Source organism: Ranitomeya imitator, chromosome 1 (assembly GCF_032444005.1).
Source record: "Ranitomeya imitator isolate aRanImi1 chromosome 1, aRanImi1.pri, whole genome shotgun sequence".
NCBI classification, from domain to species: domain Eukaryota; kingdom Metazoa; phylum Chordata; class Amphibia; order Anura; family Dendrobatidae; genus Ranitomeya; species Ranitomeya imitator.
The window spans coordinates 970,738,425-970,760,682 of NC_091282.1; the positions used below are offsets into that span (position 1 = coordinate 970,738,425).

At 48.1% G+C, this 22,258-nt stretch overlaps 1 protein-coding gene across 2 annotated transcripts in view; it reads right to left on the reverse strand.

Annotated features, from left to right (window-relative positions):
• ELOVL6 (ELOVL fatty acid elongase 6) overlaps positions 1-21,952 on the reverse strand; it is a 191,357-nt gene extending 169,405 nt beyond the window's left edge. Inside the window, exon 1 of one of the 2 annotated variants that reach the window (XM_069743854.1) lies at positions 21,675-21,952. In XM_069743854.1, coding sequence (XP_069599955.1) covers positions 21,675-21,763 — 89 coding nt within the window. In that variant the 5' untranslated portion in view covers positions 21,764-21,952. The remainder of the gene's footprint in view (positions 1-21,674) is intronic. The other variant, XM_069743855.1, reaches the window with a different exon arrangement.
• Positions 21,953-22,258: the final 306 nt, after the last annotated feature.

Genomic DNA, 22,258 nt, shown 5'->3' on the forward strand with positions numbered 1-22,258 from the left:
AGCATTTACAAGCTGTGATATTTTCAAAAGGTGGTTCTACTCGACCATTTTCCTTTTTGTAATTTTTAAAATGTAAAAGAGGAAAAATGATATATTTGTTTTGCTTAAAATACAAAGTAGTCATTTGTAACTTTAGGCATTTTAAAAAATCATTTCATTGTTAACTTTCTCAACCGTTCACAACAGTAATTTTGACCAAGGATGGCCAAACTTTTACATTCCACTGTATATTGATACAGATTTGTAAGCTGCAGCTGATGTAGGCCCCTTATTAGTTCAATAGTTTATTACAATGCATCCCTTTATGTGATGCTTTGGAGGTAGAAATGGGCCCTCTTATCTCTTAGGCACCAATGCGGATGCACAGGTTGAGCCAATGGTAAGTCCATCCCTAGGTGTAGGTCATCGAGATAAAGCCCACTTATTGCATATGCACAGAATAAGTCATCAGCATCTAAGGGGGTCACACGAGCCTATATTCTCTCATGTGAGAACATGGGGCCTATTATGCTAATGTCACTCCGATCAAACTCTGTCAGAGTTTAATCCTAGTATCACATTATCGTGATCTGATTGTCTCACATAAGAGAATCGTCTCATAAGTGTGGAGAAGACAGAGAACCTCATTTTTCCATCTTCTCCATTCTCTGTGTCCGGGTCATTCCATTTCAAGTGATCCAAATCTGACTATTTTTTTACCTGAAATCTTAGGATATTTATTTTCCTTGGTGATTTTTGAAGTGATACTTTACTGAATTAAAAATAATAACTTTTGCATTCTTATCTTCATTAGTTAAAGGGAACCTGTCACCCCGAAATTCGCGGGTGAGGTAAGCCCACCGGCATCAGGGGCTTATCTACAGCATTCTGTAATGCTGTAGAAAAGCCCCCGATGTTACCTGAAAAAGGAGAAAAAGACGTTATATTATACTCACCCAGGGGCGGTCCTGCTGCTGGTCAGGTCAAACGGGCGTCTCCGGTCCGCTGCGGCGCCTCCCATCTTCAATACAAGACGTCCTCTTCTGATCTTCAGCCACGGCTCCGGCGCAGGCGTACTTTGCTCTGCCCTGTTGAGGGCAGAGGATAGTACTGCAGTGCGCAGGCGCCGGAAAGGTCAGAGGCCCGGTGCCTGCGCACTGCAGTACTTTGTCTGCCCTCAACAGGGCAGAGCAAAGTACACCTGCGCCGGAGCCGTGGCTGAAGATCAGAAGAGGACGTCTTGTAATGAAGATGGGAGGCGCCGCAGCGGACCGGAGATGCCCATCTGACCTGACCAGCAGCGGGACCTCCCCTGGGTGAGTATAATATAACGTCTTTTTCTCCTTTTTCAGGCAACATCGGGGGCTTATCTACAGCATTACAGAATGCTGTAGATAAGCCCCTGATGCCGGTGGGCTTACCTCACCCGCAAATTTCGGGGTGACAGGTTCCCTTTAATATTATATAGATTTCTAAAAATGTGAAAAAGCCTGAATTTTGGGCTTGTATGACTCATATTTCGGGTTAGAAGATAAAGATATGGGAGAGGCGCCATTTTGTTCAGAACTGTACAGGCTTTAATTTGATATGTCACAAGACTATGTTTGTTGATATTTTGTTCTTGAGGAGTCAATTTCTATATTTTAATGGGTGATTTCGGGTAACCTATATAGTATACATTTTTTTAAAAAATGCATATGTTAGTTGTGTTCTTGGTTCCATTTGTTAAAGGATTCAAGTTGGGATCTCTGTAGGATCATATTTTGAAGCATGATTTTGTAAATTAATTCTCATCCTAATCATATGTTTAATATGAAATTAAAAGAATTAATATTTTTAACACCTTTTTAAATATACATGTAACTTTTTTTATTATTGCAACAAAAGACAAGTTTTTAAAAAGATTAGTAAAGTAGTTAAATCATCAAGCTATAAAATAAAATATGAACTAGTCTTAACCCCTTCAAGACCTTGGGATTTTCCATTTTTGTGTTTTCGCTTTTCGCTCCCCTCCTTCCCAGAGCCATAACTTTTTTACTTTTCCGTTAATATGGCCATGTGAGGGCTTGTTTTTTGCAGGGCGAGTTGTACTTTTGGACGACACCATTGGTTTTACCATATCATGTACTGAAAAACGGGAAAAAAATTCCAAGTGCAATACCACAATTACTTTTTGTACCATGTTAACTAAACGCTAAAACTGACCTGCCATTATGATTCTCCAGGTCATCACAAACTCACAGATACCAAACACATTAAGGTTCTTTTTTTTATTAAAGTGGTGAAAAAAAATTCAATGTTTGTTAAAAAAAAAGCCATTATCCGAGACAAATAGAGTCTCCATTTTTCGGGATCTAAAGCAGGGTGTTTTTGCACCGAGCTGACATTTTTAATGGTACAATTTTGGGGTAGATACGATGCTTTGATCCCCTGTTATTGCATTTTATTGCAATGTTGCGGCGACCAAAAAACGTAATTCTGGAGTTTTGATTTGTTTCTCATTACGACACTTACCGATAGGATTCATTCTTTTTATATTTTTATAGATCAGGCGTTTCTGAACGCAGCAATATCAAACATGTATTTTTTATTTTTTTATTGTTTAATTTTGAATGTGGCAAAAGGGGGTGAGTACTCCGATATCTTAGCTATACTTTTATATTATATTTCTGACTGCTTCATCATGAGCAACAAAGGAACGGATCTCTGAAAAGTCTGAGCTTATTACTGCTTTAGGCCCGCGTTACACTTAATGTATTACAAATGGGTCAAATTCTCTTGGCCGAGAGTTGCACAAATGTTCTCCGTATAGTGATCCGTGTGTAATCCGTTTGCAGTGCGATGATGCGATTTCCTCACATCTATGTATCTATCCGTATGACTTCCGTATACAATTCGCATGCAATGCAATTTTAACATGAGCTTTTACATACAGCAGTTCTCTGTCATTGACACATCGTTTTAAAACTACATATTCTTCATAACACACACACATATATACAGTTAGGTCCATATATATTTGGACAGAGACAACATTTTTCTAATTTTGGTTATAGACATTACCACAATGAATTTTAAACAAAACAATTCTGGTGCAGTTGAAGTTCAGACTTTCAGCTTTCATTTGAGGGTATCCACATTAAAATTGGATGAAGGGTTTAGGAGCGTCAGCTCCTTAACATGTGCCACCCTGTTTTTAAAGGGACCAAAAGTAATTGGACAGATTCAGTAATTTTAAATAAAATGTTCATTTCTAGTACTTGGTTGAAAACCCTTTGTTTGCAATGACTGCCTCAAGTCTTGAACTCAGGGACATCACCAGACGCTGTGTTTCCTCCTTTTTGATGCTCTGCCAGGCCTTCACTGTGGTGGTTTTCAGTTGCTGTTTGTTTTGGGGCCTTTCTGTCTGAAGTTTAGTCTTTAACAAGTGAAATGCATGCTCAATTGGGTTGAGATCAGGTGACTGACTTGGCCATTCAAGAATATTCCACTTCTTTGCTTTAATAAACTCCTGGGTTGCTTTGGCTTTATGTTTTGGGTCATTGTCCATCTGTAGTATGAAACGACGACCAATCAGTTTGGCTGCATTTGGCTGGATCTGAGCACACAGTATGTCGCTGAATACCTTAGAATTCAGTCAGCTGCTTCTGTCCTGTGTCACATCATCAATAAACACTAGTGACCCAGTGCCACTGGCAGCCATGCATGCCCAAGCCATCACACTGCCTCCGCCGTGTTTTACAGATGATGTGGTATGCTTTGGATCATGAGCTGCACCACGTCTTCACCATACATTTCTCTTTCCATCATTCTGGTAGAGGTTGATCTTGGTTTCATCTGTCCAAAGACTGTTCTTCCAGAACTGTGCTGGTTTTTTTAGATGTTTTTTAGTAAAGTCCAGCCTAGCCTATTTATTCTTGATGCTTATGAGTGGCTTGCACCGTGCAGTGAACCCTCTGTATTTACTTTCATGCAGTCTTCTCTTTATGGTAGATTTGGATATTGATACGCCGACCTCCTGGAGAGTGTTGTTCACTTGGTTGGCTGTTGTGAAGGGGTTTCTCTTCACCATGGAGATTATTCTGCGATCATCCACCGCTGTTGTCTTCCGTGGGCACCCAGATCTTTTTGCATTGATGAGTTCACCAGTGCTTTCTTTCTTTCTCAGGATGTACCAAACTGTAGATTTTGCCACTCCTAATATTGTAGCAATTTCTCGGATGGGTTTTTTCTGTTTTCGCAGCTTAAGGATGGCTTGTTTCACCTGCATGGAGAGCTCCTTTGACCGCATGTTTACTTCACAGTTAAATCTTCCAAATGCAAGCACCACTCCTGAAATCAACTCCAGGCCTTTTAACTGCTTTATTGAGAATTACATAACGAAGGGATTCCCCACACCTGTCCATGAAATAGCCTTGGAGTCAATTGTCCAATTACTTTTGGTCCCTTTAAAAACAGGGTGGCACATGTTAAGGAGCTGAAACTGCTAAACCCTTCATCAATTTTAATGTGGATACCCTCAAACGAAAGCTGAAAGTCTGAACTTCAACTGCACCTGAATTGTTTTGTTTAAAATTCATTGTGGTAACGTCTGTAACCAAAATTAGAAAAATGTTGTCTCTGTCCAAATATATATGGACCTAACTGTATATATATATATATATATATATATATATATATATATATATATATATATACACATATATATACAGCTCTGTCAAAAATTGAGCGACCACCACATCAAAACCCTGTCATGGGCAGCCCAATCTCCAAACCTGAACCCCACTGAAAACCTCTGGAATGTAATCAAGAGGATGATGGATAGTCACAAGCCATCAAACAAAGAAGAACTACTTACATTTTTGTGCCAGAAGCAGTGTGAAAGACTGGTGGAAAGCATGCCAAGACGCATGAAAGCTGTGATTAAAAATCATGGTTATTCCACAAAATATTGATTTCTGAACGCTTCTTGAGTTAAAACATTTGTATTGTTGCTTTTAAATGATTATGAACTTGTTTTCTTGCATTATTTGAGGTCTGAAAGCACTGGGGGGGGTTTAAATTTTGACCATTTTTCTTTGTCAGAAAAAAATGCAAAATTTATTGCTTGGAAATTCAGAGACATGTTGTTTATAGAATAAATGAACAATTTACATTTTACTCAAAAATATACCGTATTTTCTGGTGTATAAGACGACTGGGCGTATAAGACGACCCCCAACTTTTCCATATAAAATATGGTGTTTGGGATATACCCGCCGTATAAGACGGGGGTCATCTTATACGCCCAGTCATCTTAGGCCGGTTTCACACGTCAGTGGCTCCGGTACGTGAGGTGACAGTTTCCTCACGTACCGGAGCCACTGACACACGTAGACACATTGAAATCAATGCATCTGTGCAGATGTCATTGATTTTTTGCGGACCGTGTCTCCGTGTGCCAAACATGGAGACATGTCAGTGTTCGTGGGAGCGCACGGATTACACGGACCCTTTAAAGTCAAGGGGTCCGTGTAAAACACGTACCACACACGGACGTTGTCCGTCTGCAGTCTGTGTGCCGTGCAGGGACAGCGCTTCTGTAAGCGCTGTCCCCCCCACTGGTGCTGAAGCCCCATTCATATCTTCCCTGCAGCAGCGTTTGCTGTAGAGAAGATATGAATAATCGTGTTTAAAATAAAGATCCATGACCCCAACCCCCTCCCACCCCCTGTGTGCCCCCCGCTGTAATTAAAATACTCACCCGCTCCCTCGCTCGCTGGCGCTGCTTCCTATCCTGGCCGCACCTTCTACTGTATGAGCGGTCACGTGGGGCCGCCGATTACAGTCATGAATATGCGGCTCCACCTCCCATAGGGTTCATGGATCTTTATTTTAAACACGATTATTCATATCTTCTCTAAAGCAAACGCTGCTGCAGGGAAGATATGAATCGCGGCTTCAGCACCAGATGCAGGGGACAGCGCTAAACTTTAGGGTCTGTTTCCAAATAAAATAGAAAAAAAAAAGCTTCATGACGGTCCTGATTTTAAAGCAGGTAAATCATTAGATAAATCTATAGTGGATACAGTGGAAGGTTTTACAATAGTGATGAAGTGAGCCGAATTATGCCTGGCAGGAAAGACTGTGTTTCTATGAAAGTGATCGTTAAGAAAACTCATGTCCAAAAGAAAAAAAAAAGAATAAAAATAAAAAATATGCCACGTAGTATATTGCCCAGCCACGTAGTATATTGCCCAGCCACGTAGTATATTGCCCAGTCACGTAGTATATTGCCCAACCACATAGTATATTGCCCAGCCACGTAGTATATTGCCCAGCTACATAGTATATTGCCCAGTCACGTAGTATATTGCCCAGTCACGTAGTATATTGCCCAGTCATGTAGTATATTGTCCAGCCACGTAGTATATTGCCCAGCCACGTAGTATATTGCCCAGTCACGTAGTATATTGCCCAGTCACGTAGTATATTGCACAGTCACGTAGTATATTGCACAGTCACGTAGTATATTGCCCAGTCACGTAGTATATTGCCCAGCCACATAGTATATTGCCCAGTCACGTAGTATATTGTCCAGCCACGTAGTATATTGCACAGTCACGTAGTATATTGCCCAGCTACATAGTATATTGCCCAGTCACGTAGTATATTGCCCAGTCATGTAGTATATTGTCCAGCCACGTAGTATATTGCCCAGCCACGTAGTATATTGCCCAGCCACGTAGTATATTGCCCAGCCACGTAGTATATTGCCCAGTCACGTAGTATATTGCCCAGTCACGTAGTATATTGCCCAGTCACGTAGTATATTGCACAGTCACGTAGTATATTGCCCAGTCACGTAGTATATTGCCCAGCCACATAGTATATTGCCCAGTCACGTAGTATATTGTCCAGCCACGTAGTATATTGCACAGTCACGTAGTATATTGCACAGTCACGTAGTATATTGCACAGTCACGTAGTATATTGCCCAGTCACGTAGTATATTGGCCAGCCACATAGTATATTGCCCAGCCACGTAGTATATTGCCCAGTCACGTAGTATATTGTCCAGCCACGTAGTATATTGCACAGTCACGTAGTATATTGCCCAGTCATGTAGTATATTGGCCAGCACAGAGCCATGTAGTATATTGCCCAGCCACATAGTATATAGCACAGCCACGTAGTATATTGCCCAATTACATAGTATATTGCCCAGCACAGAGCCACGTAGTATAGAGACTTAAAAAACAAATAACCATATACTCACCTTCCGAAGGCCCGTTGGAAGTCCTGCTATACTCACCCTCCGCCGCCTTTTCCGCTCCTCGCCACGCTCCCGAGACCGCTCCATTGCAAGCGCCAGCTTCCGCTCCCAGGGCTGGTGTGAGCAGGACCTACGATGACGTCGCGGTCACATGACCGTGACGTCACGGCACGTCCTTGTCGCACACCAGCCCGGGGACAGGACCTCACCGGATGCTGCCGCTTGCAATGGAGCGGTGCCGGGAGCGTGGCGAGGAGCGAGAAAGGCGGCGGAGGGTGAGTATAGCAGGTTTTTTTGTTTTTTTTTTATTATTTTTAACATGACATATTTTTACTATTGATGCTGCATAGGCAGCATCAATAGTAAATAGTTGGGGACACACAGGGTTAATAGCAGCGGTAACGGAGTGCGTTACACCGCGGGCCGTTACCGCTGCCATTAACCCTGTGTGAGCGGTGAGTGGAGGGGATTACGGAGCGGGCGCCGGGCAGTGAGTGCAGGGGAGTAGGGGAGGGACTAATCGGACTGTGGCCGTCGCTGATTGGCGCGGCAGCCATGACAGGCAGCTGCCGAGACCAATCAGCAAACGAATAACCGTGACAGAAGGACAGACAGACGGAAGTACCCCTTAGACAATTATGTATATAGATAAGTAACAATCATATATAGAAAGGACACAATGAAAAGGGGAAGGACAACAACCTAGTAACACACACAGGTACAGACTGTAGCAGGACTATTTTACCAGCCACTTCCTATTGCATGAAATTATACATGTAACAGTGTAGATAATATCAAATTGGTATCTCTCAGTGAGTAATGCAATACTGCATGTAGGCTAATGGTCCAAAAAATACCATACCAGAACAAGGTATAACCATAGATATTGGGAATATATATATATAAAGTGCCTATAGTGCAAGAAATACGTGATCCCAAACAGGGTTTCACAATAGTAAATCAATCCCTCACTGAGGGTACACAATGAAAATAGCAATTCCCATAAATACTAATTAAATATAATATCTAATTAACCTTCTTATATTCATATATGTGCATGAGCAGAGAAATATAGCGGCTCAAGTGACACAGTAAATAGTTATAGTATGTGACCAAAGCATCTACACATAACAGTAGCATCACTAAAAAAAGCCTGCAATCACATGCACATAGAAAAGATCAGACCCGATATAGTGGGGAGAGATAGTGAACTAACATGGTATAACGACCAACCTGCTCCTGGATGTGGGTAAGAAAGACCTACGCCCCTAGAGGAAGCCATTTGTGCGAAACGCGCGTTGGGGTCTTTCTTAGGGCTTGTTTTCACTTGCGAGGAACACGTCCGTGTCTCGCATGTGGAAACGAAGCTCTCGTGCCGGCACTCCGGAGTGGAGTATGCGGCTGCATGTGTTGCTATGCGGCCGCATGCTCCGCTCCACAGTTCCGGCGCCAGAGCTTCGTTTCCACATGCGAGACACGGACGTGTTCCTCGCAAGTGAAAACAAGCCCTTACCCACATCCAGGAGTCAGCTGTTGTGGGAGCAGTTTGACTGCATTGTACGCAAAAAGTGTCCATCAAGCCAAACCAACTTATGGGAGGGGCTTCTGGAAGCATGGGGAGAAATTTATCCAGATTACCTCAGCAAATTATCTGCTGGAATGCCAAAGGTCTGCAATGCTGGAATTGCTGCAAAGGGAGCATTCTTTGACGAAAGCAAAGTTTCGAGGAGAAAATGAACTGAAATAAAAATCCTTTTTTCGAACCTTGTCAATGTCTGGACTAGATTTTCAATTCATTTGGCAACTCATTTGATTAACAAAAGCATGAGTTTTCATGGAAAACACAAAATTGTCTGGGTGACCCTAAACTTTGGAACCGTAGTGTATATATACCTAATCTATATTTATTAACTGTATGTAAACCAAGTTTTCTATCCTGTCGGCTCCTGCAGTGATTTTACAGAAGACGGCAGATGAAATACCGGCTTTTATTCTATCTATTTGTCTATGAAATATAAAGATATATATATATCTATAATATAATGCTGGGAGCGTCACTCTGTCCCACCACTTTATAGACTGCGCAAGCGCAAACGCCTGCGCAGTCTGGACCCCACAGAGTGACGCAGCCCAGAGGAGATCGCGGTATGCGTAAGCACTGAACGCACACCGTGATCTCTGACGGAGAAGCAGGGACGTGCCAGGAGGGTGAGTAATAATAATCTTTACTTTTTATATAGCGCTAACATATTCCGCAGTGCTTTACAGGTTGCACACATTATCATCGCTGTCCCCGTTGGGGCTCACAATCTAAATTCCCTATCAGTATGTCTTTGGAATGTGGGAGGAAACCGGAGTACCCGGAGGAAACCCACGCAAACACAGAGAGAACATACAAACTCTTTGCAGATGTTGTCCTTGGTGGGGTTTGAACCCAGGACTCCAGCGCTGCAAGGCTGCTGTGCTAACCACTGCGCCACCGTGCTGCCCATAGTATGAGTATGCTGTATTCACCTGTCCCCCGTTCCACCTCTGCGCGCTGCAGTCTTCCGCGTTCTCTGCCTGAGACGTTCAGGTCAGAAGGTGTGATGACGCGATTAGCTGGCGCTGCACTCTGACTGAACAGTCACAGCCAGAGCACCCGGAAGCAAGAGCGGCGCACTGCGGTGGAACGGGGGGCAGGTGAATATAGCAAGTGACGGGGGCCTGAGCCAGCAGCGATACCGGCACCTGACCCCCATAGCGCGCCGATGTCCCTGCCTGCTCAGGCCACCGGCACTCAGCACCCAGCGAGCAACGATAGGTATGTATTTTTTTTTTTTTATTTCATATCGCAGCAGCATACGGAGCATATAATAATATGGAGCATCTTGTGGGGCCATCAACTTTTATGGAGCAGCATACGGGGCATATACTATGGAGCATCTTATGGGGGCCATCAACCTTTATGGAGCAGCATACAGGGAATATACTATGGAGCATCTTATGGGGGCCATCAACCTTTATGGAGCAGCGTACAGGGCATATGGATGGGAGCAGCACATTACAGAATGGGGGCACAGGATGGAAGCACATGACAGAACTGGGGCACAGGATGGGAGGAGCACGATATAACGGGGGAACAGGATGGGAGCAGCACATGACAGGATGGGGGCGCAGGATAGGAGCAGCACATGACAGGATGGGGGGCGCAGGATGGGAGCAGCACATGACAGGATGGGGGCGCAGGATGGAGCAGCACATGACAAGATGTGGGCGTAGGATGGGAGCAGCACATGACAGAATGGGGGCGCAGGATGAGAGCAGCACATGACAGCATGGGGGCGCAGGATGGGAGCAGCACATGACAGAACGGGGGCGCAGGATGGGAACAGCACATGACAGCATAGGGGTGCAGAATGGGAGCACCACATGACAGAATGGGGGCGAAGGATGGGAGCAGCACATGACAGCATGGGGGTGCAAGATGCGAGCAGTACATGACAGGATGGGGCCGCAGGATGGGAGCACATGACAGGATGAGGGCTCAGGAAGAGAGTAGCACATGACAGGTTGGGGGTGCAGGATGAGAGCACCACATGACAGGATGGGGTGCAGGATGAGAGCAGCACATGACAGGATGGGGTGCAGGATGGGAGCAGCACATGACAGAATTATGGTGCAGGATAGGAGCAGCGCATGACAGCATGGGGGTGCAGGATGAGTAGCACCACATGACAGGATGGGGGCGCAGGATGGGAGCACATGACAGGATGAGGGCTCAGGAAGAGAGTAGCACATGACAGGTTGGGGGTGCAGGATGAGAGCAGCACATGACAGGATGGGGGCGCAGGATGAGAGCAGCACATGACAGGATGCTTTGCTAATGCAACATTGCTCATGTCTGCAAAACCCCGGAGAATGTAGGTAAAGTAGGTCATTGACCTATATTTACCTGCATTTGCGGTGAGGCGCCCTCTGCTGTTTGTCCCTAGATCGTGGGAACTTTCCTAGAAAGCTCCCTGGCTCGAGTTCATATGAGGACAACCAGCAGAGGGCGCCCTCTTATGATCTCGAGCCAGGGAGCTTTCTAGGAAAGTTCCCACGATCTAGGAACAACCAGCAGAGGGCGCCTCACCGCAAATGCAGGTAAATATAGGTCAATGACCTACTTTACCTACATTCTCCGGGGTTTTGCAGACATGAGCAATGTTGCATTAGCAAAGCTCGTGGCTGCAAAATATTTTAACCCCTTCAGATGGATTTACATCGTTGGACTTTATAGATCTGCGGAAGGTAAGGATATTGTTGGTTTATTATATTTTTTTTGTTACAGAACGAGGGGCTTCAGTGATTGGATTGGGCGTTCAATAAAATATTAAAACAACCTTTGTTTTTATTTCATTAAAATAATGTTTAATATTGTGTTTGTGAATTTTTTTAACCCTTTACTAGTATTGGATTAATAATGGATAGGTGTCATAATTGACGCCTCTCCATTATTAATCTGGCTTAATGTCACCTTACAATAGCAAGGTGGCATTAACCCTTCATTACCCCATATCCCACCGCTACACGGGAATGGGAAGAGAGTGGCCAAGTGCCAGAATAGGCGCATCTTACAGATGTGCCTTTTCTGGGGTGGCTGGGGGCAGATGTTTTTAGCCAGGGGGGGCCAATAACCATGGACCCTCTCCAGGCTATTAATATCTGCCCTCAGTCACTGGCTTTACTACTCTGGCGGAGAAAATTGTGCGGGAGCCCACGCCAATTTTTTCCGCCATTTAACCCCTTAATTTACTAGCTAGAACGGCCAAATTTTGCATAGACACACTACTGACATTAGTAGTGTGGAATATGCAAAAAAAATGGTGATATCATGTCGGGTTTAGGAAGGAGAAAGCAAAAGCCGGTAATTGAATTACCGGCTTTCTGCTATATCGCGCTGGATGAAGTAATAATATATATACATATATGTGTCTACTGACATATATATATATATATATACGGTATATAGACAGTATATATATATATATATATATTTTTTTAACACATGGATCCCTTGTATATCCGTATGTCGGTTTTGCAAGCCTACGATAAAAACACGCAGTACGGATGACATACGGATTACATACGGAGGATGCCATGCGCAAAAAACGCTGAAACACCCTGCCTACGGAGGAGCTACGGACCCCTATTTTCGGGACTTTTCAGCGTATTACGGCCGTAATATACGGACCGTATTTTCATACGCTGAGTGTGAAGCCGGCCTAAGCCTGTTGCCAGGTCGTCCTCCATATACATGAGGTCTGTATATCCCTGCCCCACCAAGGAATGACCGCTTTCTACCTAAGCACAGTGTACACAGAAAGCTGCCAATCAGCAACTGGTAAAACAGTGATTTTGTCAAAACTGCAGCAAGCAGCCCAGTAAGTAAAACATCACTGGTATCAGAAGTCTGCCCCTATATTATGTTGCTCTCAGATGGGGGAGCAAAAACCTGGTGACAGATTGCCTTTAAGGCACTGATACGAGGTGGGATGTAAATAATCCTGGTGAGCGGGATTTTGTAAAATTGATTAGCTGGAGGGGGGTGTAAGGTGTCATTCTAATCTGTTTGGAATAAAAGCAAGATATTTTTGATAAGCTCGAATTTTGTCATTCTGGACATTAGTATATCTCAAGTTTGCTGGGCACCCAAGAGGAACAAAGCTGCAGATGTGACCGGACTTTTGAGATTTTATATACCGTATATATATGGCAACCTCACACTAGGTGTTTTTTCAGAATGTTTCCTTGGTTTTTCTTGCATTTATCACAGCATTTTTGATGCGTTTTTTTGTGCGTTTTTTGCGGCAGTTTTGACATGCCAAGTCTGATGTACATGCTGATACGGTTTAGTGTTGAAAAAAAAAGAAATGTGTTTTTGGTGTGTTTTTTTCAGCGTTTTTTCTCCAACCATTCAAGTCAATGGGTGAAAAAAGCTGAAAGAAGTGACATGTCCAATAAACAATGCAAAGCACAAAATGCTGATGACAAAAAAAAAGACCAATGTTTGTGCAGGAGATTTCTGAAATCTCATAGGCTTTGCTGGTACTGTAAAACGCAGCTGAAAATTTGCATTTAAAAAACGCCCAAACAAAGAATACAGCAACGCCCAGTGTGAAGGTAGCCTTATACACACACATAAATAGCACATGTGCTTCCCATATTTCATTGTAAGCACTATATATGTTCTCCATGTTCGCTACCTAACTTTTGCAAATTGATGAACTGGTACTTTGCACAAAGAACCACGTCCCCGAGCCTCGGCCCAATTCTGCCCACTTTGACCATACCGGTCCAATCTACAAGCCATTTTTGTGCTTAGCACACCGCAGACATAAATGAATGCATGTTTTCATCAGCAAGTTCTCGCTCACTATTCTGGTGCCAAAGGTTCACTTGAAGCTTGTATGAGAGAAGGACGGCAAACTCTCCTGAGCTTTCTGCACTTGGTCCAGGACATAGGTAGAGGTAAGAGTCATCACCATGAGCTTTTCCTATTGCGCCCCTGCTTCATAAGTAGGCATTGGCGGACAGTGCTCCGAAACTCAAACTAGTTTACAATTTACTGCTTGTTAACATTTTTAGGGATATTAACTCTTCTCTTATCTACAGCTCGTTGCTTTGGAGCCCAACCACTGCTGCTAGAAAATGGAACATACTCCGTACTTACAAGCGCCTTTCTATTGAGCCTGTAAGCATTATTTTACACTGTACTAATGCCGGGCAGCTTCTGCACAGTGTATACAAGCTAGTCAGCAGCGGTGGTCGGACTTCAAGGCAACAAGCTGTAAACAAAAGTGTTACTATCGCAAAAACGAAAGCACATTTTAATAAGCAGCAAACTGCAAAAGTGATAGTATTTACAAGCCGTATCTGACAATTCCCAGTTGTGAGGACGGGAATGAGCCTTGTAGACTAAAACTACTGTAGCATCCTGTGTACACATCTGAGCATCCCCTTGCTCCATCCAGAGCCATCCATGTGTCTGAGCGAAGCCACAGCGGGAGGAAGGACAAGACAGGTGACATCGCAGGATGCCCTGTAGGCACCACGGAAACTGGACAGGAGCTGACGCTCACAGGGATGTAGAGTGGACAATAGTGTGTACAGTAGAAATGATGCAATGATACTTAAATACAATCAAACCAGAGTAAAAATATTGTGCGATAAGCACATGCTTATCAGCCAGTATTGCCAACGTAGTCCGCTTCGCAGTACACAGAGGCTCACAATCTGATCTCACATGAGGAGCACATACCCCAAGGCTGGAAGCACACATACCCCAGGACTGGAGGAGCACATACCCCAAGGTTGGAGGAGCACATACCCCAGGGCTGGAGGAACACATACCCCAGGGCTGGAGGAGCACATACCCCAGGGCTGGAGGCACACATACCCCAGGACTGGAGGCACACATACCCCAGGACTGGAGGAACACATACCCCAGGACTGGAGGAGCACATACCGCAAGGCTGGAGGAGCACGTACCCCATGGCTGGAGGAGCACGTACCCCAGGGCTGGAGGAGCAGGTACCCAATGGGCTGGAGGAGCACATACCCCAAGGCTGGAGGAGCACATACCCCAAGGCTGGATGAGCACGTACCCCAGGGCTGGAGGAGCACGTACCGCAGGGCTGGAGGACCACGTACCGCAGGGCTGGAGGAGCACGTACCCCAGGGCTGGATGAGCACGTACCCCAGGGCTGGAGGAGCACGTACCGCAGGGCTGGAGGAGCACGTACCCCAGGGCTGGAGGAGCACAAACCCCAGGGCTGGAGGAGTACATACCCCAAGGCTGGAGGCACACATACCCCAGGACTGGAGGAACACATACCCCAGGGCTGGAGAAGCACGTACCCCAGGGCTGAAGGAGCACGTACCACAGGGCTGGAGGAGCACGTATCCCAGGGCTGGAGGAGCACGTACCCCAGGGATGGAGGAGTACATACCCCAAGGCTGGAGGCACACATACCCCAGGACTGGCGGAACACATACCCCAGGGCTGGAGGAGCACGTACCGCAGGGCTGGAGGAGCACGTACCCCAGGGCTGGAGGAGCACAAACCCCAGGGCTGGAGGAGTACATACCCCAAGGCTGGAGGCACACATACCCAAGGACTGGAGGAACACATACCCCAGGGCTGGAGAAGCACGTACCCCAGGGCTGAAGGAGCACGTACCACAGGGCTGGAGGAGCACGTATCCCAGGGCTGGAGGAGCACGTACCCCAGGGATGGAGGAGTACGTACCCCAAGGCTGGAGGCACACATACCCCAGGACTGGCGGAACACATACCCCAGGGCTGGAGGAGCACGTACCCCAGGGCTGGAGGAGCACGTACCCCAGGGCTGGAGGAGCACGTACCCCAAGGCTGGAGGAGCACGTACCCCAAGGCTGGAGGAGCACGTACCCCAAGGCTGGAGGAGCACGTACCCCAGGGCTGGAGGAGCACTTTCCCCAGGGATGGAGGAGCGTATACCCCAGGGATGGAGGAGCACGTACCCCAGGGCTGGAGGAGCACGTACCCCAGGGCTGGAGGAGCACGTACCCCAGGGCTGGAGGAGCACTTTCCCCAGGGATGGAGGAGCGCATACCCCAGGGCTGGAGGAGCACGTACCCCAGGGCTGGAGGAGCACTTTCCCCAGGGATGGAGGAGCGCATACCTCAGGGATGGAGGAGCGCATACCTCAAGGATGGAGGAGCACATTCCCCAGGGATGGAGGAGCGCGTACACCAGGGATGGAGGAGCACTTTCCCCAGGGATGGAGGAGCGCATACCTCAGGGATGGAGGAGCACATTCCCCAGGGATGGAGGAGCGCGTACCCCAGGGATGGAGGAGCATTTTCCCCAGGGATGGAGGAGTGAGTACCTCAGGGATGGAGGAGCACATTCCCCAGGGATGGAGGAGCACATTCCCCAGGGCTGCAGGAGCACGTACCCCAGGGCTGAAGGAGCACGTACCGCAGGGCTGGAGCATGTACCCCAGGGCTGGAGGAGCACGTACCCCAGGGCTGGAGGAGCACGTACCCCAAGGCTGGAGGAGCACGTACCCCAGGGCTGGAGGAGCACGTACCCTAAGGCTGGAGTAGCACGTACCCCAGGGCTGGAGGAGCACGTACCCCAGGGCTGGAGGAGCACGTACCCCAGGGCTGGAGGAGCACGTACCCCAGGGCTGGAGGAGCACGTACCCCTGGGCTGGAAGAGCACATACCCCAGGAATGGAGGAGCACGTACCCCAGGGATGGAGGAGCGCGTACCCCAGGGATAGAGGAGCGCATACCCCAGGGATGGAGGAGCGCATACTCCAGGGCTGGAGGAGCACTTTCCCCAGGGATGGAGGAGCGCATACCTCAGGGATGGAGGAGCGCATACCTCAGGGATGGAGGAGCGCATACCTCAGGGATGGAGGAGCACATTCCTCATGGATGGAGGAGCGCGTACCCCAGGGATGGAGGAGCACTTTCCCCAGGGATGGAGGAGCGCATACCTCAGGGATGGAGGAGCACATTCCCCAGGGATGGAGGAGCACATTCCCCAGGGCTGGAGGAGCACGTACCCCAGGGCTGGAGGAGCACTTTCCCCAGGGATGGAGGAGCGCATACCTCAGGGATGGAAGAGCGCATACCTCAGGGATGGAGGAGCACATTCCCCAGGGCTGGAGGAGCGCGTACCCCAGGGATGGAGGAGCACTTTCCCCAGGGATGGAGGAGCGCATACCTCAGGGATGGAGGAGCACATTCCCCAGGGATGGAGGAGCACATTCCCCAGGGATGGAGGAGCGTGTACCCCAGGGATGGAGGAGCACATTCCCCAGGGATGGAGGAGCGCATACCTCAGGCATGGAGGAGCACATTCCCCATGGATGGAGGAGCACATACCCCAGGGATGGAGGAGCACATTCCCCAGGGATGGAGGAGCGCGTACCCCAGGGATGTATGAGCACTTTCCCCAGGGCTGGAGGAGCACGTACCCCAGGGCTGGAGGAGCACTTTCCCCAGGGATGGAGGAGCGCATACCCCAGGGATGGAGGAGCACGTACCCCAGGGCTGGAGGAGCACAAAACCCAGGGCTGGAGGAGTACATACCCCAAGGCTGGAGGCACACATACCCCAGGGCTGGAGAAGCGCGTACCCCAGGGATGTATGAGCACTTTCCCCAGGGATGGAGCAGCACTTTCCCCGGGGATGGAGGAGCGCATACCTCAGGGATGGAGGAGCACATACCTCAGGGATGGAGGAGCACATACAGTGGGTACGAAAAGTATTCAGACCCCTTTAAATTGTTCACTCTTTGCTTCATTACAGCCATTTGGTAAATTCAAAACAGTTAATTTATTTTCACATTAATGTACATTTTGCACCCCATCTTGACTGAAAAAAACTGAAATGTAGAAATTTTTGCAAATTTATTAAAAAAGAAAAACTGAAATATCACATGGTCATGACTATTCAGACCCTTTGCTCAGACACTCATATTTATGTCACATGCTGTCCATTTTCTTGTGATCCTCCTTGAGGTGGTTCTACTCCTTCATTGGAGTCCAGCTGTGTTTAAAGGGAATCTGTCACCTCATTTTTCACATATAAGCTGCGGCCACCGCCATTAGGGGCTTATCTACAGCATTCTGTAATGCTGTAGATAAGTCCCCGATGTAACCTGAAAGGTAAGAAAAAAAGTTAGGTTATACTCACCTGGGGGCGGTCCGGTGCAGTCCGGGTCCGATGAGCGTCGTGAGTCCGGCGCCTCCCATCTTCATACGATGTCATCCTCTTCCTTGCTTCTGTTGCGGCTCCTGCGCAAGCATAATGATTTACCTTGTTGAGGGCAGCGTAAAGTACTGAGGTGTGCAGGCGCCGGGCCTCTCTGAGCTTTCCCGGCACCTGCGCACTGCAGTATTTCAATCTGCCCTCAATAGGGCAGAGAATTACGCCTGCACAGGAGCCGCAACAGAAGGAAGAGGACGTCATCGTAAGAAGATGGGAGAAGCCAGACCCGGATCTGCGACGTCCATCGGACCCGGACTGCACCGGACCACCCCTGGGTGAGCAAAATCTAACTTGTTTTTCTTATCTTTCAGGTTACATCGGGGGCTTATCTACAGCATTACAAAATGCTGTAGATAAGCCCCTGATGGCGGTGGCCGCAGCTTATATGCGAAAAATGAGGTGACAGATTCCCTTTAAACTGATAGGACATGATTTGAAAAGACACACACCTGTCTATATAAGACCTCACAGCTCACAGTGCATGTCAGACCAAAATGGAACTGGTCAAGGAGCTAAGAGACAGAATTGTGGCAAGCACAGATCTGGCCAAGGTTACAACAGAATTTCTGCAGTACTCAATGTTCCTAAGAGTGGCCTCCATAATCCTTAAATGGAGGAAGTTTGTGACCACCAGAAGTCTCCCTATACCTGGCCGTCCAGCCAAACTGAGCAATCGTGGGAGAAGAGCCTTGGTGAGAGAGGTAAGGAAGAACCCCTAGATCACTCACTGTGGATGAGCTCCAGAGATGCAGCAGTGAGATGGGAGAAAGTTCCACAAAGTCAACTATCACTGCAGCCCTCAACCAGTCGGGCCTTTATGGAAGAGTGGCCTGACGGAAGCCTCTCGTCAGTGCAAGACATATGAAAGCCCACATAGAGTTGGCTAAAAACACATGAAGGACTCCAAGACTATGAGAAATAAGATTCTCTGGTCTGATGAGACGATTATAGGCCTTTTTGGTGATAATTCTAAGAGGTATGTGTGGAGGAAACCAGGCACTGCTCATCACCTGCCCAATACAATCCCAACAGTGAAACATGGTGGTGGCAGCATTGTGCTATGGGGGTGTTTTTCAGCTGCAGGGACAGGACGACTGGTTGTCATTGAAGGAAACATGAATGCGGCCAAGAACAGAGCAATCCTGGATGAAAACCTCTTCCAGAGTGCTCTGGACCTCAGATTTAGCTCAAGGTTAAGGTTTACCTTCCATCAAGACACTGACCCTAAGCACACAGCTAAAATAAAAAAGGAGTAGCTTCAGAACAACTCTGTGACCATTCTTGACTTGCCAGAGTCCTGACCTAAACCCAATTGAGCATCTCTGAAGAGACCGGAAAATGGCTGTCCACCAACGTTCACCATACAACCTGACGGAACTGGAGAGGATCTGCAAGGAAGAATGGCAGAGGATCCCCAAATCCAGGTGTGAAAAACTTGTTACATCATTCCCAAGTAGATTCATGGCTGTACTAGCTCAAAAGGTGCTTCTACTCAATACTGAGCAAAGGTCTGAATACTTATGACCATGTGATATTTCAGTTTTTCATTTTTAATAAATTTGCAAAAATTACAACATTTCTGGGGGGTTTCAGTCAAGATGGGGTGCAGAGTGTACATTAATGAGAAAAAAAATGAACTTTTTAGAATTTACCAAATGGCTGCAATGAAACAAAGAGTGAAAAATTTAAAGTGGTCTGAATACTCTCCGTACCCACGGGCTGGAGGAGCAGATATCCCAGGGATGGAGGAGCACATACCCCAGGGGTGGAGGAGCACGTACCCCAGGGCTGGAGGAGCAGATATCCCAGGGATGGAGGAGCACATACCCCAGGGCTGGAGGAGCACATACCCCAGGGCTGGGGGAGCAGATATCCCATGGCTGAAGGAGCACATATCCCAGGGCTGAAGGAGCACATATCCAAGGGCTGGAGGAGCACATTTCCCAGGGCTGGAGGAGCACATACCCCAGGGCTGGAGGAGCACATACCCCAGGGCTGGAGGAGCACATACCCCAGGGCTGGAGGAGCACATACCCCAGGGCTGAAGGATCACATATCCCAGGGCTGAAGGAGCACATTTCCCAGGGCTGGAGGAGCACATACCCCAGGGCAGGAGGAGCACATACCCCAGGGATGGTGGAGTACGTACCCCAGGGATGGAGCACATACCACTGGGCAGGAGGAGCACATATCCCAGGGATGGAGGAGCACATACCCCAGGGATGGAGGAGCAGGTACCCCAGGGATGGAGGAGCACGTACCCCAGGGATGGAGGAGCACGTACCCCAGGGATGGAGGAGCACATATCCCAGGGATGGAGGAGCACGTACCCCAGGGATGGAGGAGCACATATCCCAGGGATGGAGGAGCACATACCTCAGGGCAGGAGGAACACATACCCCAGGGATGGAGGAGCACATACCTCAGGGATGGAGGAGCACATACCCCAGGGATGGAGGAGCACATATCCCAGGGATGGAGGAGCACATTCCCAGGGATGGAGGATCACATACCCCAGGGATGGAGGAGCACATACCCCAGGGATGGAGGAGCACATACCTCAGGGATGGAGGAGCACATACCCCAGGGATGGAGGAGCACATACTCCAGGGATGGAGGAGCACCTACCCCAGGGATGGAGGAGCACATACCCCAGGGATGGAGGAGCACATACCCCAGGGATGGAGGAGCACATACCCCAGGGATGGAGGAGCACATACCCCAGGGATGGAGGAGCACATACCCCAGGGATGGAGGAGCACATACCCCAGGGATGGAGGAGCACATACCCCAGGGATGGAGGAGCACATACCCCAGGGATGGAGGAGCACATACTCCAGGGATGGAGGAGCACATACCCCAGGGATGGAGGAGCACATACCCCAGGGATGGAGGAGCACATACCCCAGGGATGGAGGAGCACATACCCCAGGGATGGAGGAGCACATACTCCAGGGATGGAGGAGCACATACCCCAGGGATGGAGGAGCACATACCCCAGGGCAGGAGGAGCACATACCCCAGGGATGGAGGAGCACATACCCCAGGGCAGGAGGAGCACATATCCCAGGGCAGGAGGAGCACATACCCCAGGGATGGAGGAGCACATACCCCAGGGCAGGAGGAGCACATACCCCAGGGATGGAGGAGCACATACCCCAGGGCAGGAGGAGCACATACCCCAGGGCAGGAGGAACACATATCCCAGGGCAGGAGGAGCACATACCCCAGGGATGGAGGAGCACATACCCCAGGGCTGGAGGAGCACATATCCCAGGGATGGAGGAGCACATACCTTCCTAGGGCTGGAGCACATATCCCAGGGCTGGTGCTACACAATATAAATGGTCATCTGCTTCTAGCCAGGATGCTGCTGTAGCAGCCCAGGGGTTAATGGCCATTAGCTTATTACAGCTTAGGCCCTCTTACCAGTATAAAGCCCTGCTATGTATCCAAGCTGCGTCCTCTGGAGCTCCCCATTCATTCATCCGATGTGCAGCAGCCGGGCCCTGGCACATCCCCATGCCCCCTGTACCCCTGCCATGGAGGCCTGCTCCCATCATATACAGCACAGTGACAGCCTCCGAACCTGCGTGGGAGATGGCCATGATGCCCACCACACAGCCACACACGAGGAAGGCACCTACCAGTTCTCCTGCATCCACTGGATCGCTTCATTCTCGTTAAACTGCTTCTCGAATTCATATTCCTGCAAAGTCAACACTGACATGTTCATTGCTGGCTGCTACCTGGGGAGAGGAGCCTTCCTGGGAGCTAGTGCGACCTCCGAGCCCCTTCCCTAGGTGTCTGTGCCTCTAACTGTCCCCTTGATTTAGCATTGCTCTCCCTCGCCCTATCCTCCTCCCGGGTCACAGGCTCTCCTCCTCCTCCTCCTCCTTTCTTCTGCATCCTCCCTGGCAGCAGTGCCGCGCTGCGGTCCTAGAGCCGCCGGGTAGCTGTGCTGAGCACCTGACACCCACTCGTGGCCACACCACAAGCCATCTCCATCCGTGGGAATGAGACCTGTGCAGAGAGCTGGAGAAGCAGCACTTCACTATCATCCCTCCTATAGGACCACACCATTTTGGACTTTGTCAAGTTGCCATCCTGAAATGATTAACCCTTTGCATTTCAAAACTCTTGTTTTTTCCTTTTTTATAAACTTATCTTTCTTGATTTTTAACAGCTGAAGATAGAACACAATCACATAAGAAAATTAGTGCAAGTATGG